The sequence below is a fragment of the Pseudorca crassidens genome, chromosome X (genome assembly GCF_039906515.1).
Source record: "Pseudorca crassidens isolate mPseCra1 chromosome X, mPseCra1.hap1, whole genome shotgun sequence".
NCBI lineage: Eukaryota > Metazoa > Chordata > Mammalia > Artiodactyla > Delphinidae > Pseudorca > Pseudorca crassidens.
Window position 1 is genome coordinate 117,895,951 of NC_090317.1, and position 27,160 is coordinate 117,923,110.

The following is a 27,160-nucleotide window of genomic DNA, read 5'->3' on the forward strand; positions in this document are numbered from 1 at the left end:
CTTTAAGCTTTATTGATTTAACATATGGTGCTATATTTGTCTTTTCCATTATTCATTGAAAGTAGCAACTATATGTATGTACATATATATATTCATTTCAATTAATGCTGGTTTATCCAGAGGCTTATCTAACAAATTAATTGATTACCTGTGTTTTGGGGTCATCTTATGGCCTAGTAGGGATTCTATTAAAAAATGCAGGGCTTCCCTGGTGGCGCAGTGGTTGAGAGCCTGCTTGCCGATGCAGGGGACACGGGTTCGTGCCCCGGTCCGGGATGATCCCACATGCCGCGGAGCGGCTGGGCCCGGGAGCCATGGCCGTTGAGCCTGCGTGTCCGGAGCCTGTGCTCCGCAACGGGAGAGATCACAACAGTGAGAGGCCCACATACCGCAAAAAAAAAAAAAAAAAAAAAAGCAAAAGAAACAACAAGGTCCTACCATATAGCGGAGGGAACGATATTTGATATCCTGTAATAAACCATAATGGAAAAGAATATTAAAAAAAGAATGTATGTGTATAACTGAGTCACTTTGCTGTACAGCAGAGATTGGCACAGCATTGTAAATCAACTATACTTCAATTTAAAAAATTAAAAAGAAAATTAAGGGGGACTTCCCTGGTGGTCCGGTTGTTAAGACTTCACCTTCAAATGCAGGGGGTGCAGTTTCGATCCCTGGTCGGGGAGCTAAGATCCCTCATGCCTTGCGGCCAAAAAACCAAAACATAAAACAGAAGCAATATTGTAACAAATTCAATAAAGACTTTAAAAATGGTCCACATTAAAAAAAAAAATCTTAAAAAAAATAAGTAAAATTTAAAAAAATAAAAAAGGAGGACTTCCTTGGTGGCACAGTGGTTAAGAATCTGCCTGCCAATGCAGGGGACACGGGTTCAATCCCTTGTCCATGAAGATCCTGCATGCCATGGAACAACTAAGCCTGTGTGCCACAACTACTGAGCCTGCTCGCTAGAGCCCGTGCTGCAACTGCTGAAGCCCGTGCGCCTAGAGCCTGTGCTCCACAACAAGAGAAGCCACCGCAATGAGAAGCCCACGCACAGCAAAGAAGAGTAGCCCCTGCTCGCTGCAACTAGGGAAAGCCCGCGCGCAGCAGCAAAGACCCAGCGCAGCCCATAAATAAATAAATAAATAAAAATAATAAATAATAAAAAAGGAGAAATCTCCACGGTAGGTACTAAATAAATGTTTGTTGAATGAATTCATGATTATAAATTCTTTTAAAATGATGGCAATAGTCATGTTTTTTCAATATTATCATATGTGAGTAGCTGATAATGCAGTTTAGTGCAACCTTTAAAACCATTGGCTCACATTTTTGTCCTACCTGTGAACTTCGTTTATTTTTGCTATTCATCATTCTTAGCTAAAGCATAAATTCCATTTTTAAGATACTAAATTTGAGATACCAGAAGTTACAAAGTCTGTGTTCCAATTCCAAAAGAATTGATACCAATTAGTTGTGTGGCCTTGAATAAAGTGTTCCACTTCGCTGCACCTTGGTTTCAGTTTTCCCATCTGTAAAATGTAGACACTGTTGTGTGAACTCAGCCATTTATTCAGTTACACCCAGGACCTAAACTAGGATGAAGCAAGTGAGCCGCTCACCTTGGGAGCAAAATTTAAGGGGGGTTGGGTGGAGACACAAAAAAACCTCAATAATCAAGAAAAGTAATATTTTAATGCAATATTTTAAAGAAATCAAAATTAATGCAAAAAACCTATTATGACCAAAACATCAATATTTTAAAGATGGGAGGGACTTCCCTGGTGGCGCAGTGGTTAAGAATCCGCCTGCCAATGCAGGGGACACGGGTTCAAGCCCTGGTCTGGGAAGATCCCACATGCCGCGGAGCAACTAAGCCCCTGCGCCACAACTACTGAGCCCGCATGCCACAACTACTGAAGCCTGCGCGCCTAGAGCCTGTGCTCTGCAACAAGAGAAGCTACCGCAATGAGAAGCCCACGCACTACAACGAAGAGTAGCCCCGGCTCGCTGTAACTAGAGAAAGCCCTAGGGCAGCAATGAAGACCCAACTCAGCCAAAAATAAATAAATAAATAAATAAATTAAAAAAAAAAAAAGATGGGATCACTGTTGCTGATTTTTCCTTTGGCCTCAGGTTCTGTTATGGCTTAGCATGGCACTGTGACTGATCCTGATTTTGATTTTCCTTCCCCTCCACCTTTTTTTTTTGGCCGAGCTGCGCGGCATGTGTGATCTTAGTTCCCCAACCAGGGATTGAATCCCTGCCCCCTGCAGTGGAAATGCAGAGTCCTAACCACTGGACGGCCTGGAAAGTCCCTGATTTTTCAAAAAACGTTTCATTAAACCATTACTTGTGTTATTGCTGAGTTTTTTGGAGCTTTGTTAGATTTTGCACTGGGGGTGAGTCCTGGTCCTGTTACATACATTTAATGGATGCCTGCCATTTACTAAGCACTGTAGGGACATAGCAGCCCTTGCTTTCAAGGAGCTCATAACTTTATTGGGAAAAACAGGAGGGTAAGCAGAGATTACATAGGACAATGTGAGAAGTGTTGGGATGGAAGTAAGCAATGATATCAGATGAGACCATGTGTACAAAAAAACACAGCTTTTCATCCCGAGGTGGTATATACGACATAGTGGTTATGAACGCAGGCCGGAGATAGATGCCTTGTGTTCAAGCCCTACCTCTTCCAATTGTAACTGGCTATGTAATCTTGTGCAGGTTATTCTTAACTTCTCTGCACTTCTGTTTTCTTATTTGTAAAAGTGAGAAGAATAATTAGGTCTACTTCAGAGGGTTGTGAGGATGACATGAGCTCATATAGTGAGTCCTGAGAATAGAGCCTGGGACTTAAGGAAAATTTTTAAATGTTAGCTCTAACTAGAAAACACTCATTTCGAGCAAGGAGAAGTGCTATCAGATAAAATTAAAGCCAACTTGTTTCTAGGCAAGCTGGTAGGAGTTGTCCTGATTTTTATCTTTCCCTGACTTGTCACTCTCTGTCCCAAACCACTTTCCCTTAGTTCCAGTTGAGCAGGAAAAGCCGTTTCATCTTTGGCAGTTCTTCCAAATTCAGTAGACTATGACTGGATCATTTAGAAAGTTAATGGACAATTGCTGGCTAATGTACAAATGTACAAATCCTCATCATTTTTCCCCTGAGTCTTTGATATAAAGAACGACAAGTGGGCACCATAATGTTCCCCCTTAGAATGTAAATGGAGTCTTTTATTCACATTGTTTTAGCGGGAGACTGATATGAGCCCTTGGAGGTGGGTAGAAGTAACTTTCCAGTACCTTACAAAATCCTGTGAATAGGAGCACAGGGCGAAAACTGGGAAGAGCACCTTTACTTTTTTCTGGACTGAACAAGTATAAGGAGAAAATTTGCCTTTTCAGCTTAACAAGACTCCACCACCTTAGTTTGGGTCAAATGGATGTTTGGAGAGGGTCTAAGAGGGTACAATCTCTGCTCCCCTAATTTATTCCTATAACTGTCTGCTCTGATGTTGTAAAAGAAAAAAAGTCCCACCATTTAAAAAGTACTCCTCTGTTTTCCCAGTTGTCTCAAAATTTAAATATGGACTACGTGATAGCTGGTATTTGTGAATCGTTAATAATTCTGTGTTAACAGCACTGTGGTCATACAAGAAAAACCTTTTCCTTCCTTCCTTCCTTTTGAGAAGCATATTGAAGTCAAAAGGACATGATAACTGAGATTTGCTTTAGAGAAAACTTGCCCTCCCCCGCAAAAAAAAGTGGGGACTTCATAAAACAAGAACAGCAAAGTATCGGTTGTTGCATCTGGGTGATAAGTCCGAAGTGGTGACTTGTCGTCTCTGCTTTTATGTAGTTTTGGAAATTTTCCCAACAAAAACCCACATTTTTCTGTTTTCAGGCACTGTTTCTCAATCTTGCACCTTCACCTGGGCAACAGGCTGGCACCATCCTTCCTCAGTCACGAAAAGTTGTTTCTCTACCAGTGTGAGGGTGTGGATCGCAGACGTAGCTGAGATCGAGAGCCCCTCAGCCCTTGGAGCAGCCAGCAGGGCCTAAGGCAGAGGGTGGGGCTCTTGGCCAGAATCCCTGCCCTGGTAACCTGGGGCCATACGTAGCCTCATCCTTTTACCCTAGGGTGCTGTTCTGATAATTACCACTGTCTTTGAGCCACGTGGTGAAAAAACACTGGCTCAAGATCGTTCCCATTAAGAAGTAAATATTCCTTGGGTGGGGTGAACTCAGCATGCTATTATCAACTCTTACCTCCTCAAGTGCTTCAGCTATCAGCTCTCAGGACCCTGACAGCTCAGAGACACCTACCTCGGATAATGGGTGAGTTTTAGATTGGGTGGGATAAGACCCTGGGGAAACCAGTGAGCTGCTTGCTGGGCTCCGAATGAAGTAGGCCTGAGGGGAAGTGGGGGAGGAAAGATGCTGAGAAGTTAGAGCCTGGTGGTGGCGGTGTTGGCAGGAACTGTGGGCAGGGGTGTCCCCGGGAACCCCAGAAAGAAGAAGTCACATTCTCTGATTCTCTCAGAACAGAGCTTCTTGTAAGCTGCTGAATAGCAGTGTCATGTAATAGTTCCACATGGAGAAGAAGTAACTCATTGAAAACCTTCCTAGGGCTTCTACCCTCCACAGATTTATGTACACCTGAAATTTAACCAAGTTGTTAAAGAACTGTGCTCAGGGGAATTGTTATTTTCAATCAAATGCTCCAAGTGACTTTTTATTCTTTTGTCTTAATTTGGGTTCCCTCAGAAGCAGAAACTGAGACACTATGGGGGGTGCGGGAGGGAGTCACACCAGCCCTGGACTGATTTCCTTCACAGAATTTTTTTTTTAATGTATAAGAAATGAATACACTTCTAGCCTATTTAAGTCCCGGTTGTTTTGGATTTTGATAATTCACAACCAAACTTAATCCCAGCTGATTCAGAATCCTACCAAGAATGGGAAGTTCCTGGGGATAAGTCCAACTCTAAGGCTACAGCAAACACTTTGAGGTGAGCCAGGGAAGCTGAGGTCTTTCCAAGCCAAAGGGGCAGGACTGAAGTCAACAAAGACTCAGGGACTGGCAATGAGCCCAAACGGAGCCAACAGAATGTTGGAGAGAAAGCTAGGAGTCCCTTCTATACCTAGCCTTTATGGACTGTGGTGCATAAAGGTAGTCTGCCTTAAAGGTAGAGAGCGCAGAGAAGAGATTAGAAGTTAGGATGGCTAAGACTTTGTGATCAATTAGGCATCAGAGGTGAGGAGAGGAAAGAACAAAAGAAGGATGATCCCAGGTCTCTGGCGTGGGAAACTGGATGGATGGTGCTGCCATTCTGAGAGAGGGCACTCAGGAGAGAGAGATTTAGAGAGAAGAGAAGATTCGGAGAGGTATGTTTTGGACCTGTTGGGGTTAAGGTGCTCATGGGAGATCCAAGTGGAGAGATTTTTAAGCTGTTGAGTGTGGACTCCGCAAAAGAGAGGAGGGCTAGAAATAGTCATCTGGATCAGTGAGTCTATAGATGGGCTCCACGGCAAGGATATGTTGAGGTTGATGAGGAGATTGTGTGAGATGAGAAGACAACAGTTGGCTTATTACCAATATCTAAGTATAGGAAAAAAGACAAGGAGCCTTTGAAGAAGAATGGAAGGAAGTGGCAAGAGAAGAGGGCAGAAAACCAGTGGGGTCGTATGTTCCAGTATCCAAGGGAAGGAAGAATTTCAAGAAGCCTCGTGAGCAATGTGAAACAACACACAGAAATGTCTAATAAAGCAAATGGTGTTGGTGCCAAGCCCGTGTTTCCTCAGCTCTTACCAGTGTATGCAGCCAGATTTCCAACTTCCAAAACCTGCATCTCTTTGATTCTGGACTTTCTCTGGTTTCCAGAACCTGCTCTGTCCATGGATATGGGGGGCTGGAAATGCCAGGGAATTAAGGCATACCACTCCCCTTCAAACAGCCTTCAGCTGATGATTGACAGAAGCTGGTGTACCACTACTCCAGCTCCCTTGCCCCTTGAGTGATGTAACTCTGAGATGCGTGTTCTACGCTATTTCCCAGAGTTCCCTGGAACAGGATTAAGGTCTGTTTGCCCATAGCCGTAACTTGTTTGATAACACACACTGTGTTGACTTTCTTCCCTTTCCTTCCCATTTCTTCACTCCTTTAGCTGTATTTCCGGGGATCCCCTCCCAAATAAACCACTTACACTGGAATTCTTGCCTCAGGTTCTACTTTTAGGGGAACCCAAACTAAGATATCTAGAAAGATAAGGCCTGAGAAACATCCATTGGATCTAACAGTCAGTTCTATCAGTGACTTGAGTGAGAAAGTTGGGAATGGGGGGAGAGTGGCCTCATTTCAGGGAGATGAGAACTGAATAGGAGAGGAATGATGGAGAAGATACTTCAGAAGCAAAGTTATCGGCAGGAGAGAGAGTGGTGATGTCACATTTCAGGTCAACAGGATTTAATCTCCCTAATAGCCCCCTAACTAGTTTTGGGTGCTCACCTTTCTCCCACTCTGTCCTGTCTTGGAGAGAGGTGATATGTGCCTCCTTCGGTGGAAGTTAATGGGCCAGCTCCCTCACCCTGATGCGGGCAGGTGACCTAGGCTAGACCATGGGACACCCTCTCCCATGTCTTTGAAGCCTGGGTGATATAAGAATATGAAGACTAGTTAAAGGTTATTTATCACATCACTCCAGTGCTAAACAGGCTTTTCCAAACCTTTTTGTCTCCTGAATCCTTGCAACAAATTAACTTTTGCTCAAGCTGGCCAGCGGCAGTTTCTGTGCAAAGAATCCTGGTTAATAAAACAGGGCTATAACTAAGGATTTCACAGAGTGGAATGATTTGTTTCTACTCAGAAGTTTTTCTTTTTTTTAAAATTATTTTATAATCTAAAGCTTGTTTTATTGTACTTTTTGCGTTTTTCTCTTTTTTTCCCAGCTTTATTAAACTATAACTGACATAGCATTGTATACATTTAAGGTGTACAACATGATGATTTGATAATGTAGATATTGTAAAATGAATACCATAATAAGGTTAGTTAACACATCTATCAACTCAAATAGTTACCTTTTGTGTGTGTGTGTGTGGTGAGAACATTTAAGATTTACTCTCTTAGTAACTTTCAAGTATATAATATAGTATCGTTAACTACAGTCATCGTGCTGTACATTAGATGCCCAGAACTTATTCATCTTATAACTGCAAGTTTGTACCTTTTGACCAACATCTCCCTATTTCTCCTCCCGCCGCCTCCCCATCCCCCCACAGACGCTCCTGTCAATCACCATTCTACTCTCTGTTTCTTTGAGTTCAGCTTTTTTTTTAAGATTCTACATGTAAGATCATACAGTACTTGTCTTTATCTGACTTATTTCACTTAGCATAATGCTCTCAAGGTGGTCACGAATGGCAGGATTTCCTTCTCTTCTATGGCTGAGTAGTATTCCGTCGTGTATACCACATCTTGTTTCTCCACTTACCTATTGGTGGATGCTTAGGGTGTTTCCATGTCTTGTTTATTGTAAACAATGCTGCAGTGAACATGGGGGTGCATATATCTCTTCGAGATAGTGATTCAGTTTCCTGTGGATGTATATACCCGTAAGTGAGATTGCTGGATCATAGGGTAGTTCTATTTTTAATTTTTTTGAGGAACCTCCATATTGTTTCCCACAGTGGCTTTACCAATTTACATCTCTAACCAACTGTGCCCAAAGGTTCCCTTTTCTCCATATCCTTCCCAACACTGTTTTCTCTTGTCTTTTTGATAATAAGCATACTAACGGTATGAGATGATATCTCATTGTGGTTTTGATTTGCATTTCCAAGATGATTAGTGATGTTGAGCACTTTTCATGTACTTAATGGCCATTTGTATATCTTCTTTGGAAAAATGTCTATTCAGGACTTTTGCCCATTTTTAAATTGGATTATTTGTGTTTTATGCTACTGAGTCGTATGAGTTCCTTATATATTTTGGATAGTAACCCCTTATCAGATATATGGTTTGCAAATATTTTCTTTCTTCCATAGGTTGCCTTTTCATTCTGTTGATTGTTTCCTTTGCTGTAGAGAAGCTTTGTAGTTTGATGTATTCCCACTTGTTTATTTTCACTTTTGTTGCTTATGCTTTTAGTGTCATAACCAAAAAGTCATTGCCAAGACCCATGTCAAGGAGATTTTCCCCTGTTTTCTTCTAGGAGTTTTATAGTTTCAGGTCTTACATTTAAGTCTTTAATCCATTTCAAGTTAATTTTTGTAAGAAGTATAAGATGTGGGTACAATTTCATTCTTTGGCATGTGAATGTCCAGTCTTCCCAGCACCATTTATTGAAGAAACTACTCAGATTTTTTCTGGTTATAAAAGTAACCTGTTCTCAATGTAGAAAGTTGAGAAAATACAGAAAAGTATTCTAAAGAAAAAAAACAAAAAAACCCTTATAATCCCATTGCTCAAAGGTAAGCACTATTAATTTATTTGAGATGATACTATGTATGCAATTTACTATACAGTTTATAGAATATGGCATACTTCTTTTTTAAATATTAACATTATACCATACATCATTTCTTTATTTCAATAACAACTTCTCAAATACAATTTTCATGAGTCAGAACATTTAGTCTTATGGATATACCATACTTTTCTAAAAATTTCCACCATTATTTAATATTCTGGCTCTCTCAAAATTCTCTCTATCATTAAAAATAGGGGCTTCCCTGGTGGTGCAGTGGTTGAGAGTCCGCCTGCCAATGCAGGGGACGCGGGTTCGTGCCCCGGTCCGGGAAGATCCCACATGCTGCAGAGCAGCTGGGCCCATGAGCCATGGCCGCCGAGCCTGCGCGTCCGGAGCCTGTGCACCGCCACGGGAGAGGCCACAACAGTGAGAGGCCTGCATACCGCAAAAAAAAATAATAATAATTTCCTGAACATCTTCTTACATAAATCTTGGTCTGGCAGTTCTGATTCTGTCCACAGGCTTGATTTGATTCCCAGAAGTGGAGTTATTGTTTCAAAAGGAATGAACATTTTAATATATATATATTTTTTAAATAAATTTATTTATTTTTGGCTGCATCGGGTCTTCGTTGCTGCACGCAGGCTTTCTCTAGTTGTGGCTAGCAGAGGCTACTCTTCATTGTGGTGCGCGGGCTTCTCTTGTTGTGGAGCACGGGCTGTAGGCGCACGGGCTTCGGCAGTTGTGGCCCGGGGGCTCAGCAGGTGTGGCCCGCGGGCTCTAGAGTGCTGGCTCAGCGTGCTTCGCAACAAGAGAAGCCACCGCAGTGAGAAGCCCGCGCCCTGCAAAGAGTAGCCCCCACTCGCCACAACTAGAGAAAGCCCACACCCAGCAGCAAAGACCCAACGCAGCCATAAATAAATAAATAAATAATAAATAAATTTATAGACTGCTGGCTCAGTAGTTGTGGCTCACGGGTCTAGTTATGTGTGATCCTCCCTGACCAGAGTTCAAACCCTTGTCCCCTGCATTGGCAGACAGACTCTTAACCACTGCAGCACCAGCGAAGCCCAGGAATGAACCTTTTAAAAGCTCCAGAGAGCTTGTGTCAGAATCATGTCCAGATAATTGGATACCAATTTATATTTCCACCAGTGCTCTTGCTGGGATTTTTTTTAATGGTTAATGTGAGAGAAGCCAGTTATTTCATTTCTAATTTCTTTGATTTAGATTGATTCAGTTTCCTTCTTTCTGAATTGTCTATCTTTACATTAATATTTTTCTCAGGGATTTGCACAAACTCTATAGAGTAAAGCTACATTACTAACCTTGTGTTTCATTTTTGAAAATATTTTTCTCTTTTACTATTTACCTTTTCAGCTGATTATGTTGTTTTAGCTATTCAACCATTTACATTTTTATACAGTTAAGTCCAGTAAACTTATTCCTTATGAAAAGATCTTTGAGTTTTTCATTGTTTTACGCTTGTAAATCTACATTCATTTTGAATAGTGCTTTTGTCTTGAATCCTCTGTTTAGTAATATTTTCCATTGATGTTTTCTTTTTCCCACCTTTGATTGATATGTCTTTATTCACCCTTTTAATTTTAACTTTGTCTTTTGTTTTTGTTTTTTTCTGGCCACGCCACACGGCATACGGGATCTTATTTCCCTGACCAGGGATCAAACCCGCACCCCCTGCAGTGGAAGCGGAAACGCGGAATCTTAACCACTGGACCGCCAGGGCAGTCCCTAGTTTTAACCTTTGTTGTGTAATTATGTTTTAGGTTGTCTTTTATAAGCAGCACATAATCATATTTTGTTTGCTTTTAGCCCAGTGTGAGCAACTCTTCTTTTTATTACAGAGCGTAAAACATTTACAATTAGCATAATAACTGGTGCATTTGCTCCTATTTCTGGAATCTTTTTCATACTCTCTTTTAGGCTTATTTGCTATTTTCCACATTTTCTTCTCACTTGCAGTGCTTTTGTTTTCTTTTCTTTGGTGGTAATTTGGAAGGTGGTTCTTAATTCTAGTAGTGATTGCCTCTAAGTTTATTAGATGTAGCCCTGAACCCATGCTTCTTTGGTTGTCTAAATGAAGGCAAAAAAGTAATTTTTTACATCATCCATTTAACAATTAATGGGTTTTATTTTTGTTTGTTTTGTTTTCGCTTTTACATCTCACAAATTCCTGTCTTTACTAATGTAATCTGGGGTCATAAAACTCAATTATTATGCTATATTTATTATATAAATGTTCTTTTTCAAGACTTGGCTTTGGATTTTTGCATTCAATTTAGTAACCATATTTACAACAATTATTTTCATTTAACTAAATATTTAACTGATTTTCAAGTTCCTGCCTATATATATATATTTTTTGCGGTACGCGGGCCTCTGACTGTTGTGGCCTCTCCCGCTGCGGAGCACAGGCTCCGGACGCGCAGGCCCAGCGGCCATGGCTCACGGGCCCAGCCGCTTCGCGGCACGTACGGATCCTTCCGGACTGGGGCACAAACCCGCATCCCCTATATCGGCAAGCAGACTCTCAACCACTGCGCCACCAGGGAAGCCCTATCCCACGTTCGAATTCTAATTTTATGTGTCTAGGACAGCCTTTGCATGACTCCCCCTCTGGCTTCAGCCTTATTGTAGCGAGAGAGTTGTAGCCTGAATGGCTGCAGGGGGAATTGTGGGAGAAAGGGTGGGGGAGGAGGGAAAGGGAGGGCTTTAGGAAAGGGCTTCCTGAGAATAGGAAGAGTTCCTGGTGTTCCAGTAGTTCCGGGTGATGCTGAAAGCTTCTCTAGACTGCTGCCCCTGCCACCCTTATCTCCAATCTCCAGTTGAGAACGGGATTAACAGAAGAATAAGGTTTGGAAACTGGTTTCAAATCCTTGTCCTGCCACTTTTTCCTCTATTTTAGAACAAGGTACTTAATGCTTGACCCTCAATTTTCTCATCTGTAAAAATGGTTTATTCTTACTTTCCAGGATTGTAATCACAGATAATCTTATAGATTATTTTATAAGGGTTTAGCATGGTGCTTGACATCAGCAAGCTCTTAGTAAAAATTCTTATAATTGCTGTTTTGTATTAATGTCTATTGTTGTAGGGCTCCTTTTTTTTTTTTTTGCGGTACGCGGGCCTCTCACTGCTGTGGCCCCTCCCGCCGCGGAGCACAGGCTCCAGACGCGCAGGCTCAGCGGCCATGGCCCACGGGCCCAGCCGCTCCGCGGCACGTGGGATCCTCCCGGACCGGGGCAGGAACCCGTGCAGGCGGAGTCTCAACCACTGCGCCACCAGGGAAGCCCTAGGGCTCCATTTTTATGCAATTCCAACATTTACTTCCTTCTCTTGAAGATCCAACTATAATCCCTGTTGTGGAATGCAATTTCGTGTGTCTGACACGCAGTGAGGCCAAACAAACTGAAGCATCGGAGTTTGGAGCAGAGGAAGGTTTATTGCAGGGCCAAGGAAGGAGAACGGAAGGTTTGTGCGCAAAAAATCCCCAAACTCCCTAATGGTTTTCGGGGAGAAATTTTTACAGGCAAAATTTGGGGTGAGGGCTGCAGGGTGTGTAAGTTTCTTCTGATTGGTTGGTGTTGAGGTAACAGGGCGGTGCTCCAGCAATCCTGTGCACAGCCTGGAGTTACCATCCTCCACCTGGGTGGGGTCCTTAGTTCCTGAAGAACTCAAAGATGTATTGTTACGCATATTCCTTGAGGAGGAGCTAGGATTCTGCTTTATCAGGTACTATTGTTTCCTGACTGCTCTTCCTTTGTTTCTGCATTCCCTCACTTCCCTGATCAGCAACTGTTTGAATCTGCCCTTTGGTACTCAGGGAAGGTCTCCGAGGCTGAAACCTTTTCCTGCAAATAAGAAAGGAAAACACTGAAAGGCTTTTGTACCCAGGAGGGCGCTACAGGTTCTTGCTCGGTTTCACCCTTACACACCACTCGTTAAAATCCATTTCCTCCAAAGCAACTTGGTCTCCGGTGCTTTCACAAGCCACAGCTGCCCTCAGACCTTCTTGCTTCTTACCCCACATTCATCCAAACTCTATAGCAGTGCTGTCCAGTAGAACTTTGTGTGATGATGGAAATGTTCTATAATATAGAACATGTAGCTAGCAAGCACTTGACACGTAGCTAGTGCGACTAAAGAACTGGATTTTTTTATTGTAATTAATTTAAATTTAAGTGGCCACATATGGCTAGCGGTTACCCTATTTGACTCAAAAGGGTTTTTTGCCTGAAAAGCCATTACTCAATTAATGGTCCATCTTACAATTAATGGCATTTTAGAAAAGACATTCTGTGAAAAATTATGATTATGAAATTTGCACTTTAATTTTAGACATAATTTTCTACGATATATTTCCAGCCTTTCATACACAGTTTTCAATTTTGTTCTTCAAAAATGAATACACAGTTCTATAGAAATCTGAAACCACACAACTCAGATTGGGACTCAAACCCAACCGCACCTCAGATGGGATTAGAACCCAGCCAAAACTCAGACTGGGACTTGAACCCACGAACTGGGACTCAAACCCACTGTCTTTTAATTGAAATCACACACCTGGTCTCAGAACTTAATGAAGCTCAGCTTCTTTATGTCTCAGTGCAGAAGGAATCCAGCGAGAGGCAAAATAATAGGTAAGAAGTAGATTTATTGAGAGAGATACACACTCCATAGACAGAATGCAGTCCGTCTCAGAAGCCTAAAAGCCCTGGGAGATGCTCGTTCCATAGACAGAATGCGGTGGTGGTCCATCTCAAAAGGCGAGGGTGGTGAGTTTTTATGGGCTGGGTAGTTTCATAGGCTAACAAGTGGGAGGATTATTCCAACTATTTTGGGGAAGGGGCTGGGGGCGGCGGGTTCCAGGAATTGGGCCAATGCCTACTTTTTGGCCTTTTAGGGTCAGCCTCAGAACTCTCATGGCGCCTGTGGCTGTGGCCTTTAGCATATGCTAATGCATTACAATGAGTGTCTTAATATAACAAGGCTCAAGGTCTAGTGGAAGTCAAATCTTCCATCATCTTGGGCCTAATTGATTCTAACGAGTTTTTGTATCCTCAAGGGCTTAGTCATTCTTTTAAAGGTTGTGCCCTGCCCCCTTCCCTCCTGTCTCAAATCCACTGTGAGTCAAGAGTCAAGATGAAGTAGAAGGTTTCTTGCTCGGAGCACACCTAATAATATCTCCCCTTGCCGTGGTTATATTTGTGAGACTTGTACTTTTTAGTTTTGGTTTGAGCAAGATGAACAAAACATTTGGAAGAGGTTAAGTGCATGGGGGATTTTGCTGATGACGGACCATAATGAAAGTGATTTGGGAGTTGAAGAAAGACAGAATATGGGGTGAAATTAGGTCAGTTGCTCCGAAATTTATTTTTACCATGACCCACAGTATGAAATACGGTTTACAGCATGACCCAGTATACACACATAGACATATATAATGGAAATAAAGATTTCATATGAGCAATACTTAATCTTTACTACATGCATCACATTCTATTTCCTATTTTATTTTCTCCTCTTCTGTCCTATTCTGTTGCATTTTATTCTGTTCTCTTTTATTCTATTTAATTTTTAATATGTTGGTCAAGTTTCTCTAGATTGACTTTACAGCCCACTACTGGGTTCCAATATGTGGTTTGAAAACACTGGGTTAGGAGCCATGTGGGTTTGGGAATTGGAGGAAAGAGAGGTGACTTGGGGTTCTGGGCTTCAGACAACAGAGATGGAGGCTGTATTATTTTGCTAGGGTTGCCATAACAAGGTGCAGCAGAGTGGGTGGCTTTAACAATAGAAATTTATTTTCTCACACTTCTGGAGTCTGGAAGTCCGAGATCAAGTGCTGGCAGAGTTGGTTGCTCCTGAGCTTGTGGATAGCCACTCTCTTGCTGCTTCTTCACATGATTGCTCCTCTGGTGTCTCTTCCTCTTCTTTTTTTTTCCTTAGAATTTTATTTATTATTTTTAAATAAATATCTAGAGGGTCTTCCTGTCCCCTCTGTCATTTCAATCCCCCACTTTCCATAGCTCTTTTTTCTCCCCTGGATCCCAGCACTGGTCCAACCCATCCTCTGTCAAGTACCCCTTTGGAAATGAACATCTGTTAGATCATTTCCCTGCTTTCTGTCCTCATGTGGTTCCAAATGCTCCAGACCTCTGAGGGCTCTGGTCTCTGCCCAACCCAACATGCCACACTTGCCTGGCTCCCTCCTCACCTGGCTCCCTTCTCGCTCCCCTGCCATTGTTCCTACCTGAAACACTCTCCTTCTTTTTCCTTACTTCCCCTTCTTCGAACTTGATCTCCTCTCCTCTGGAAAGTCTTCTCCAGCCTTTCTCTCCCTACCCATCTCCAGGCTGGACTAGCTGCCCCCTATTCTGCCCACCGCCCCCTGCCCATTTCTAGTGTAATCCTCAGCACACTGCTGAGTTTCTTTGTCTTCCATTATTGGTCTTATGTGTAACCTGACCTTGTTAACCTGCGTACTCTAGCATCGAGTACAATACTTGACACATACTCAGTAATGTTGTTAGATCCATGCAAGAAAAATCCTGGACACCATGCTTGAGAGGGCCATAGATATCCCAAACACCGCCCCCCCCCACCCCAGAAAAGAAGTATTAAATACTGGGGCACCTCTGTCATGAGGAATTCATTGCTCAGCCTGGCACAGCACAACCTGTAACTTAAAACATTTATACTCTCATGACTAACACTGTTCGGGCTCAAGGGAAATGCTTCTGCACATCTCTCATCCTGTGGCCTTAAAACAAAAGGCAGCTGTGTCCAACTGCTGTAAGAGTTCATGGTTACACAGCAATTGGCCTAAAAAAACATCTATAGCTTTGGAGTACACGGAAGATTTCAGTTGTGGAAATGCCTAGATAAGAGAAAACCCAAGTTAATTAATTAACGTTCCTTGTCAAATATAATGGATGTAATGGATCCTTGCATAATGAAATATTGCTTCCGGCAGTCCCAGGCATCCAACTGTTTCCTTCCCTTCTCGATTCAAAAATATTTGTGAGTTAGCATGGTGTTCACTGTGGTTGCACATGGTGGCTGGCAAACAGTTCACAATATTGAACAATTCATTAGTCTTAATTTTGTGTTTTTGTGTATGCATAGATAGATGAAAAATGTGTGAAGCATGAATGACACTGATTTTATTTTGGTAAGGCTGCACTAAACTTTCTTTTTTTAAAATTTTTATTGAAATATAGTTTTACAAAGTTGTGTTAGTTTCAGGTGTACAGCAAAGTGATTCAGCTACATATATTCTTTTTAGAATATATATATTCTTTCCCATTATAGGTTATTACAAGATATTGAGTATAGCTCCCTGTGCTATACAGTAGGTCCTTGTTAGTTATCTATTTTATATATAGTAGTGTGCATATTTTAATCCCAAACTCCTAATTTATCCCTCTCCCCCTTTCCCTTTGGTAACCATAAGTTTGTTTTCTATCTCTGTGAGTCTATTTCTGTTTTGTAAATAGGTTCATTTGTATCATTTTTTCAGATTCCACATATAAGCAATATCACTTGATATTTGTCTTTCTCTGTCTCACTTACTTTACTTAGTATCATAATCTCTAGGTCCATCCATGTTGCTGCAAATGGCATTATTTCATTCTTTTTTTATATGGCTGAGTAATATTCCGTTGTGTATATATACCACATCTTCTTTATCCATTCATCTGTCGATGGACACTTAGGTTGATTCCATGTCTCAGCTATTGTAAATAGTGCTGCAATGAACATTGGGGTGCATGCATCTTTTCAAATTATAGTTTTCTCCGGATATATGCCCAAGAGTGGGATAACTGGATCATATGGTAACTCCATTTTTAGTTTTTTAAGGAAGCATGAATGATACTGATTTTATTTTGGTAAGGCTACACTGCACTTTCTTTATGAAGCATTCTGTGCTTTAGGAAAACCATCATTTTATTATTAATCTCAAATCACTTAGTTGCAATGACTTTTAAATAATTCCATTCATGCAATGATTTGTTACTAGTTCATTGCAATGTGCGTGTGGTAAGTGTGCAGTATGTTGATATTCATAAATTCAAAGGTTTTTAGAGAATGGAGAGACAATAAAATTGAATAAGCTTCCTAACATTCCTTTAAAATATCTTCAACATGAATCTTTTGAATATGAAAGAGAACAACAAAGAAATAATTTCAATAATGAACTGCAGCCTGTTACATGTTCTGGTAGTGGCAAAAATCACAAACAGCTTGAAACATCCTTTGATTTCGGGTAAGAATCAGTTCAAAGTAAAATAATTTGTAATTCCACAATTAAAAACCGCTTGATTATTTCAACAAAAAATACAAGTAGCTTATTATTCCTACTTACATAATGTTAGGGGCAAATGGACTCAAAAGTTGTATCACTAAAATATGGAAGTGCCAAACATGCATTTTTATCAAAACGGCAATTATGTTCTGTTAAAACTCATGGTTCCAAAAAAAAATGCACAGTCATCAATCACAAAAAATTTGAAATAACATCAAGAATCAATTCCATAAAGCTTTTGAAATAGTAAAAACATTCCAAAAATATTTAATCAAAAAGTCAAAAAAGCAAGTAAAAAACATTTAGAAAACAATCAGAATTTTAAACGTTGTCTACTGTGTAGTTAAAAATAATCAAGCTTCTTCAGAAAGGAAAATTTTATGAGAACTTCAAAGAAAGAATAATACTGATATAAGCATATAATGCAATCTAGACTTAAAGTCCTTCTTATTATAAAACTTATTTAGTAAAATGAGAAAGTAATTTTCAGGAAAACATGAAACAAGAAGATACAAATTTTAATAATCATCAAAGGTGCTCTAGCTAGTCACATAAAAGAATTTTAATGACATACTTAAATTATGAAATTCAAGACTATAGTTTAATGAGTTTTGTTGATATCCAAAAACCAAAAGGAGTAATATATTAAACTCTACTGTTGGTGCTTGGGAAAAAATATTTAAATGACAAATATTTACAGGAAAATCTTATTGCTTGATAAAAAGAATGGAACTTCGGTCAAAATTTTAGGAAACTTTCTGTATATTTTAGTTTGGAAATAAGCCACTGCATTCGATTATTTTGGATGATGCAATAAAAAGGTAAATTAGTAGAATAGAGATTGTTCTCTGGGCCCATGTGCCAAATCTGGCCCGCTGCCTGATTTTGTATGGCCTGTGAACAAAAGAAGAAAAATATTTTGTGACATGTGAAAATTATATAAAATTCAAATCCCAGGGCCTTCCCTGGTGGTGCAGTGGTTAAGAATCCGCCTGCCAATGCAGGGGACACAGGTTCGAGCTCTGTCCCGGGAAGATCCCACATGCCTCAGAGCAGCTAAGCCCGTGCGCCACAGCTACTGAGCCCAGGTGCCACAACTACTGAAGCCCACGCACCTAGAGCCAGTGTTCCACAACAAGAGAAGCCACTGCAATGAGAAGCCCGTGCACCACAACGAAGAGTAGCCCCCGCTCGCCGCAACTAAAGAAAGCCCGTGTGCAGCAACAAATACCTAACTCAGCCAAAAATAAATAAATAAATAAGTTAATTAATTTAAAAAATTTTCAAATCCCACTGTCCATAAATACAGTTTAATTGGAACCCAGCCCCGCCCATTCATTTACAAATTTGTGACCGCTTTCATGATACAACAGCAGAGTTGAATAGTTACTACAGGCACCCTGTGTCCTGCAAAGCCTAAAATAGTGACAGAAAAAGTTTAACAACTGCCAAAGTAAAACACTGAAAATCCTTTCTCCATAAATTTTATAATATGCTGCCATACAAAAATAATAATTGGAAATAATTAAATAAATTGTCTGAAAATCTGGAAATTGAAAGTAATGAAAATGAGAATATTTTGATCTCCTGGGGCAGTCTGTAGGGCTAGAAGCTGCAAAAGCAGTTTGGAGAGGATAGCTAGCCTTGTACCGTCACGTTAATTCAAATTATTAAATGGAATTAATTAAATATTCTGAGATGTCAATAACTTTCTTCAGCTCTACAAGCAAGAAAAGTTTTGATATTAAAGCTGGCAGATTAATTTGATGAAAGGGAAAAGTTATTGAGTATATAAAATAAAATAAATCAAAGTGTAAAGAGGTGGATGATATTATTAGAGATAGAGAATTAGGACATCCCTTTGAAACTAAGTAAATGTCAATTCCAAGAAGAGCTACCATTCACTTGCCTTAAAAATTATTTTAAAATGGTTGTGTTGTTTAATGACAAATATGAGGGAAAACTTCCTAATGTTAAAACCTGAAATTTGACCAAATGATGTTTATGAATCTCTTTGAAGTAGAACAAAAAGTGTTTAAATGAAGACCTTTAGCAGTAATAGCCCATGTCGAACAAAAGACCACACTAAGATTTTCTGAAAATCACCAAATAATTTAGAAATTAAATTTTTTGATGAATGATTTAATAAGCAGCTTTATACTATATAAACATATAGATTTTAGAGAATAAAAGGATTTATAAGCATTTCATTCTTATTAATGTTATATACTATATATCAATATACCAAATAATGTCTTTACCTACATGTATTACATTTCTATATCTGCAGCTCTATGTTACTTTACCTGTTGTGAAATATTTTGACCATGGCCCCTAGGCCCACACACAGTCCATACTAGTTTTCTGTCCTGGCCTCACCTTTCGAATGGCACACATGAAATTGACTTGGCAGCTCTGACCGTGGCTCCAGTCAAGAACTATTCTGGTTCTCCCCTGCAACTGGCTGCACAGCCTCAGACTGCCTTGAGTCACACCCGTTTTAATTCAGTGCAGGCCTCAGACAGTCTCAACAGGGCCTGAGTAGTTGAAGGAAGCCCGCTTACTCCCTTTCTGCCTATATCAAAGCTTACAGTCTGGGAAGCATCTGAACTCTTGGTCAAAATGCTCTTTTCCCAGGGGCCATTTTTATTTCATATCTCGCAGAAGGAAAAACTCTATTCCTCTATAGAAGAATTTCAGGCATCAAAGGCAAGTGGGGAAGAATTTTGGGAGCTGAAGAATCTAGAATCCTAATGTTTTATGAGTCCACCTGTAAGTCAAACGAGAAAAAACTTGGACTTTTAACATATTATTTTTCCAGAGCGGGAAAGAAGAAGCTTCTCTACATCCTCTGGTTTCTGATTTATCATTTGGATGGATCTTATGAGTGTACAGGCCTAAATGAGGTGAACTTGCTGACTGATACATCACTTGTTATGTCATGGAGTATAAAGTCATGAGGTTTAATGGAAAAAGACAGCTTGAAAAGACATCTGTGTAAGCCAGCTTTTAGAATCATGTTCAAGAGGTCTTAAATCTTGACATTGATTGATAAACTGGCTATAACTTCAAACAAATAAGTACGTCTATATTTTCAATAGTCCATACAATAAAAATAATCGCTAGTGTTAACTGGCTGCTCGTCTATGCCAGATGTTGTGTTAAGAATTATATATGCAATCTCATTTAATCCTCAAAACAAATTTAGGAGATAGGTACTATTTTTATCCCCATTTACACATTTTACAACATGCTGAGTATTCTCTGCTTGAATCCCTCTTCCTAATCCATTTTTGGCCCATCCGGGTCCTACTCTGTGCCCCAGGCCTCCCTTATCCTCTGGATTCTGTTTGGGTTCGGCCATTGGGAGTCACCACCGGAGATTGGAGGGTGGGAGCTGGAAACACCAGTTTTTCCCTTTCTCCTTTCCAACCCAAGGGTAGTAAGCTTCCCGCTGTTGCTGGTCTCTGAGCACCCTGACATCTCTTGGTTCCCTTAGCCCTGAACGCACTTCCAGAAATAGTCTCTTCACTAAATTGTCTTCATAGATCCCAGCTGAGTGTGCCTTCTATTTCCTGCTGGAACTCTGACAAGTTAATATTTGATCTCTGAACTCCCTGCCAAAGATCCTGTCCACTTAACTTCTTCACTTACTGCCTTCTTCTAAATGCTATATTTTTGTTTGTTTGTTTGTTTGGAAATGTCTGTTTGGCTTTATTTGAAGGGAGCTGATCTTACCTATAAAGTTACCCATTTTTCAGGTGGGCATCGATTATTTCGACCCTTCACTGTAGGAACCATCTTCTGTAGCTATATTTACATATTCATGGGTATCAGTCCTCTCCGTGGTATTACTACTTCTTATTCGCCAGTGTGTGGTTAGAAAGTCTCAAGGGCTGGCATTCAGCTTGACACAAGCACACATTTTAGTAACTGGCAAGCAGTTTTTATGCCTTTAAACCAAAATAAACATTTGGGGGCATTTCTGGAAAACGTGATTAGGCAAATTTCACTAAGATGCTGTTCATGGCTTTAGCCAGGTTGTGTGGAGAAGGATTTTCTTTATTGGCAGCTCAAGGAGTTCAGCAGCTCAATTGCACTCTTTGGAAAACTTGAATATTTACAATATAATTTTATAAATGGATAAATGTTCTTGTGTCTGGGCAAATTAATATGCTTTTAAAATCAGAGCAGAGATTGGAAATAGAGGCTTGAGTTGCAGCTTCACACTGGCTCCCAGTTTCTTAGCAGTGAAGTAAGAAAATATATTTAAAAACTTGTCCGGGGATCTATATGCCTAGACGTAACTCAGTATTAAATAATGTGTAAGACAACCACACATATAATAGATTTTAAATAACACATAAATGTAATCCAATTTTCCTTTTCACAACCCTCATGATTCATATTTTCTTAGCCACTGGCATTCTTACATACAGTTTCCAAGTTGATAGGATTGACTTTTTTTTTTAATGGTGGTGTGACTAAGCAGGGATAGCTTCCTGTTCGAGCTACGGTGCTCCAGGCACCAGTTCACCACCTGGGTATGTTATGCCATGGGCATGCATGTGCTAAGATAATTGTGACTTATCAAAGTCCAATTCTGGATTTTAATTTCCTCAGCACAAGCCCAGGAAACAAACAGAAAACACATTATAATAGTGCACAAGTCTGAATTCCAATTTTAGAAAACGGGATTTTTATCCAAGCCAATCAAACTTGGTAAATAAACATTTATTTACCTATTATAAAGTGTTCTTTTTTGCACTTAACCATTTAGATGAATTATTGTATAAGAAAGTAACACTTTAAATGTTGCCTTATAGATTGAATAACAAAGAGTTGCTAAGGTAGAAAATTATTACAAAACACAGCTCCTAATTTTATAGATATTAAGGCTGTGTTCCAGAAGAGATCTCAAAATCCCAAAGAAGATCTAAGACCTCAATATCCTATCTGCTGACTTCCGCCTGAAACTTTAGGGTAGAGTTTCATTCTTTTAGTTTAAATTCTTATTTATTTATTTATTTATTTATTTATGGCTGCGTTGGGTCTTCCTTGCTGTGCACAGGCTTTCTCTAGCTGCGGTGAGAGGGGGCCACTCTTCACTGCAGTGCGCGGGCTTCTCATTGCGGTGGCTTCTCTTGTTGCAGAGCACAAGCTCCAGGCTCGAGGGCTTCAGCAGTTGTGGCTCGCGAGCTCTAGAGCGCAGGCTCAGTAGTTGTGGTGCACGGGCCCGGTCGCTCTGAGGCACGTGGGATCCTCCTGGAACAGGGCTCGAACCCGTGTCCCCTGCATTGGCAGGCAGACTCCCAACCACTGCGCCACCAGGGAAGCCCCTAGGTTAAATTCTTAATGCCTGTTAAAATGCAAATACCACCACTGGAAGGTAGGAGTTTGTATTAGATTTAGCTTCATGTAACCAAAAACCCCACATAGCAGTGGTTAAACACGTAGGAGTTTATTTTCCCCTCATGTATAGTAAATCCTAAAGTAGGCAGTCCAACGTTGGGAAGGAAGTTCCATGATCATCAAGAAAACAGCTCCTTTTGGTCTTTTACTTTATCATCCTAAGTGCATGCATTCCATCTCCAAATTCCACTCAGAGTCCAAGATTGTTGCTGAAGCCGAAACCATCATATATGTATTCCAGTCAGCAGGAAAAAAGAAAGAAAGGCAAAAGGCCCATTGGTACCAGTTTCTATCCGCTTCTAAAGAGGCTTCCTAAACATGCCATCCAACAACTTCTTTTTATATCGCATTGTTCAATCCTACCTGAAAGATAGGTTGGGTAATGTAGTCTTGTCACTTGTCTCATTAAGATCTAGTGTAAAACTAAGATGCTGGGCTTCCCTGGTGGCGCAGTGGTTGAGAGTCCGCCTGCCGATGCAGGGGACACGGGTTCGGGCCCCTGTCCGGGAAGATCCCACATGCCGTGGAGCGGCTGGGCCCGTGAGCCATGGCCGCTGAGCCTGCGCGTCCGGAGCCTGTGCTCCGCAACGGGAGAGACAACAACAGTGAGAAGCCCGCGTACCGCAAAAAAATAAAAAACCTAAGATGCTGTACCTGAGGAAGAAAGATAATGAGTGGTCTTGACCACAGAAGGATAATGTTTTCAATCTTTTATCAGTCATTTAAGCATTAGTGGGGGGACTTCCCTGGTGGTCCAGTTGGTAAGACTCTGCACTCCCAATGCAAGGGGCCCGGGTTTGATCCCTGTTCGGACGACTAGATCCTGATACATGCCACAACTAAGAAATCGGCATGCCTCAACGAACATCCCGTGTGCTGCAACTAAGACCAGGCACAGCCCAAATAAATAAATAAATATTTATTTATTTTTAAAGAAATCATTAGTGGAGATAAGGGACCTGAATAAATTATTTAAATAGAGTATAGAAAAGCACTGAGATCTGAGATGAGAAGAAGGGAGAGAGCAAAACTGAATCAGGGAAGGAAAGCTAAAGAAAATATTCAGTGCTTGGCACTTAACTAGTTAATCAAGAAGGAGTTGTGGAAGGAAGGGGGAAGAAATGGAGGAAGGAAGGAAAAAAGAAGGAAGGAAGGAAGGAAGCAAGGGAGAAAAGATTGCTTTTTTGTAAATGCTTTGGAGATATAGACCTGTTTTGTTGGTTTTTCTACCCCTAAAAGCCCCCAGCACAGCCTCTTGCCATTTAAGCAGTTTGGATGTAAAGTCACTCCTTTCTTTAAGATATGATATATTTTGTTCTCCCTTGAAAATGTCATATCATTTTGTCATCTCCTTATATATCACTCTCTCCTACTAAACCATGCATTCTCAATGGGAGAAACATGGTCCCCAAGGGACCAAAAATCTTAGATATGACAATGATTTATGGCTCTTCAAAGGGCCACAAATACATAAAGAGATAAACAGTGTACCTGTGCATTTAAAATTTCGTGAAGGACGGTCTCTTAGGGGAAAAAAGAGGCCTACAAAGGCTCTTTAAGTGGGGAGATAATGAAAAGAAGGTTGAGAAACACTGTGCTAAACTCTGAGTTCCTTGAGATTGGAAAGAAATCTCATTTATTCTGTGTTCCCAGAACCTAGCATGGTACCTGGTATCAGAAGGTAAATGAATGTCTGTTGAATCAATACATAAATGTCCAGAGGGACAGCTTGATAGAGAAGAGTCCAAAGATACAAAGAAATATTTTATTAATATCACAGTTTGGGACCACCTCTAACCCCTGCCCTACCAACTATGCCAGACAGCAAATAAACTCTATCTGCCCACCCCAGGATGTATGAACCTCGATGCAAAGGTCGATGCAAACATAGTTGATGAAAGAGAGAATAAAGATGAAGGCAGAATTTAAACAGGAGAAAAAGAGTTAAAAAAAGAAAGAAAAAATGTATTGTTTCTAAAAGTACCAGAAGAATAGGAAAGAAAAGGCCAGAGTGGGGAATGTGGACAATTTTCTGTTCCCATCTATCCCTTCGTTTCTCTCTCCCTCCTATTTTAATATTTTCTCCTTTTACAAAAGTTTTAAAAAGTTAGTTCTGAGTAAACCAGCAGGAAGGCATTGAAACTTCAAAAATAATTCATCTTTTGGAACACTGGAGGAGATCTGAAAGTGTTTCTCACAATGAATACAATATTATTTAAAGCAATGTCTCCCAAGCATTTTGGAGTTTCGATGTGTAGTTGTTTGAACATATGGACTAAATGCAGATTGTATAAATGCCTGCACATGTGCACACACACACACATGTGCACACACACACAGACAAACACATACATGACACATGTTTTGTTACCCTATAGAAATAACCTAAAAGGAAACTCTTTGTGTGGGGCTCTACAATTTTGATCACCCTGAGGATCCCTGATGTATTCATTTTGGTAGGTCAGTTCTAGATCATTCCAGCTGACAGGGACTTAAGCACCAATGCTTTCTAAATTTTTTTTTTTAAATAACACTTTTATTCACATAACATACAGCTCACCCATTTAAAGTGTACAATTCAATTTTTTTATATTTACAGTTGTATAACTGTCACCACAATAAATTTTAGACCCATTTCATCACCCTAAGAAGAAACCCTCATACTCATTAGCAATCACTTCCATTTTCCCTCAAACCTCCCCCTTGCCCCGCTCTAGCCCTAGGCAACCACTAATGTACTTTCTGTTACTATATATTTGCCTATCCTGGACATTTCCTATAAATGGAATTATGCAATATACAGTTTGTGGCCTTTTATGACTGACCTCTTTCACCTGGCATCATGTCTTCGATGGTCATCCATGTTGTAACATGTATCAGTACTTGTTTTGTTTGGCAGCAAATTATGCTTAGAGACTGAGATTGTCTTTGCCAATAATTTATTTAACACAAGTTCAGTGCAGGAATTATAATAATTTCACAAGCCAGTAGCATACAGGATAATGTCTCTTAATAAGCCAGTAAAGAGATACACCAAACCAGTGAGAGGTTAATCACACTACTATTCCAGATAAGGAGATGAAAGGAAAGTCCACATTTAGATGACGTGTACGACTTGGTTCTCAGGAGGGTTGGCTTCGCCAACCAAGCGCTGACATCCAGCTGCGGGCTGCAAAAGTTCAAGTCCCTTATTTTTAGAGCACATTGCCAAGGAATACAAGCACTGGTGTTGGTGGGCAAGATGATCTCCTTCACGGGGAGCTTCACAGTTTTCACCACTGCCAGGAGAGAGTTACTTTGCCTGGGCAGGAGCTAATGCCCCAAGGTCTTTGGAGAGCTCTTCAGTTCAGCAGAGTAGACTCGTCCAGACTGGACACTCTCTAGTTGCTGGTCAAACCTCTCGGTATCTAAAGCTGAAATATCCCCCAGCCACAGTGGCTCTTCCACGTGTTCAGTAGCTCAGTAGCTGAGCTACTGAGGGCTTATAAACAACCACAGATGTTGATGACAACATCCTGACGTGGCCTCCTCCATGTAAACAACTTTACTCTTAGAACTAAACAACTTCATTCTTAGATCAAAACAAGTGGTTGTGAAATCATATCAAACTAATACACAAAAGTACCTCCTTCCTTTTCATGGCCAAATAATACTTGATGGTATGGATATGCCATGTTTTGTTTATCCAGTTGATGGACATTTGGCTGTTTCTAATTTGGGGCCGTTACGAATGATGCTGCTATGAACATTCATGTGCAAATTTTTGTGTAGACATATGTTTTCATTTTTCTTGGGTATATACCAAAGAGTAGAATTGCTGGATCATATGGTAACTCTATGTGAAAGCTTTTGAGGAACTGTCAGACTGTTTTCCAAAACCACTGCACCATTTTACATTCCCACCAGTAGTGTATGAGGGTTCCGATTCTCCATATTCTTACCAATACTTGTTATTTTCTCTTCTGTTAATTATAGCCATCCTCATGGGTATGAAATTGTATCTCATTGGGGTTTTGATTTGCATTTCCTTGATGACTAATGATGAGTAAATTTTCATGTGCTAATCGGCCATTTGTATATCTTCTTTAGAGAGATGTCTGTTCAGATCCTTTGCCTGTTTTTAAATTGGGTTGTCTTTTTATTATTGAGTTGTAAGAATTCTTTATATTTTCTAGGAACAAGTCCCTTAGCAGTTATATGATTTGCAAATGAGAGGGAGCAGAATTTGCTACCCCCAGATATGCCTCTTTGGCATTTTATTTTGAGCTGATTCTTTTCGAGAGGCTGCAGACACAGGAAAAATCTCTGAAATCTGAGTGGAAGTTGCCCTTTTGTTAGAGATGTTTTACATTTTTATAAGGAAAATCTCCATTTGTAAGGGTGTCTCCATCTCTGTAACAGGAAGAGAAAAATGACTAAATCTCTAGTAACTCTTACCAATGGAGAAGGCGTGAACTTATATCTGCATAACAACCTTACCCTTGTTTGTTGTTTCCTGGTAACCTCCTATTAACTGGCCTTCCCCACTGCTACCCCCAACATCTTTTTTCTTTAGCTGGAGCTGTTACTGAAGGTGGTGGCTTGGGCCATTTCAGGGAGTTACTCAGTTCCCCTGGGTCTCTCCCTTGTATACCACAGGTGTGCATGTTCTTAAACTTCTATTTGTTTTTCTCCTGTTAATCTGTCTTTTTATTATGGGCAGGGGTCTCAGCCAAGAACCTAGAAGGGTAGAAGGAAAATTATTTTTCCTCCCCTACACAAATATTTTCTTCCAATCTGTGAGTTTTCTTTTTATTTTCTTGATGCTGTTCTTTGAAGCACAACAGTTCTTAATTTTGATAAAGTACAATTTACTTTTTGTTGTTCGTGCTTTTGGTATCATTCTAAGAAATCGTTGCTTAATCCAAGGCCAGGAAGATATAGGTCTATGTTTTTTTCTAAGAGT

General features: G+C 40.4%; 1 protein-coding gene across 1 annotated transcript in view; it reads left to right on the forward strand.

The window, feature by feature from the left end:
• Window positions 1-3,994: 3,994 nt before the first annotated feature.
• Window positions 3,995-27,160, forward strand: part of ADGRG2 (adhesion G protein-coupled receptor G2) — a 155,738-nt gene continuing 132,572 nt past the window's right edge. The window contains exon 1 of the mRNA XM_067723460.1: window positions 3,995-4,341. Within this exon, the coding sequence (XP_067579561.1) occupies window positions 4,253-4,341 (89 nt within the window). The 5' untranslated portion in view covers window positions 3,995-4,252. The remainder of the gene's footprint in view (window positions 4,342-27,160) is intronic.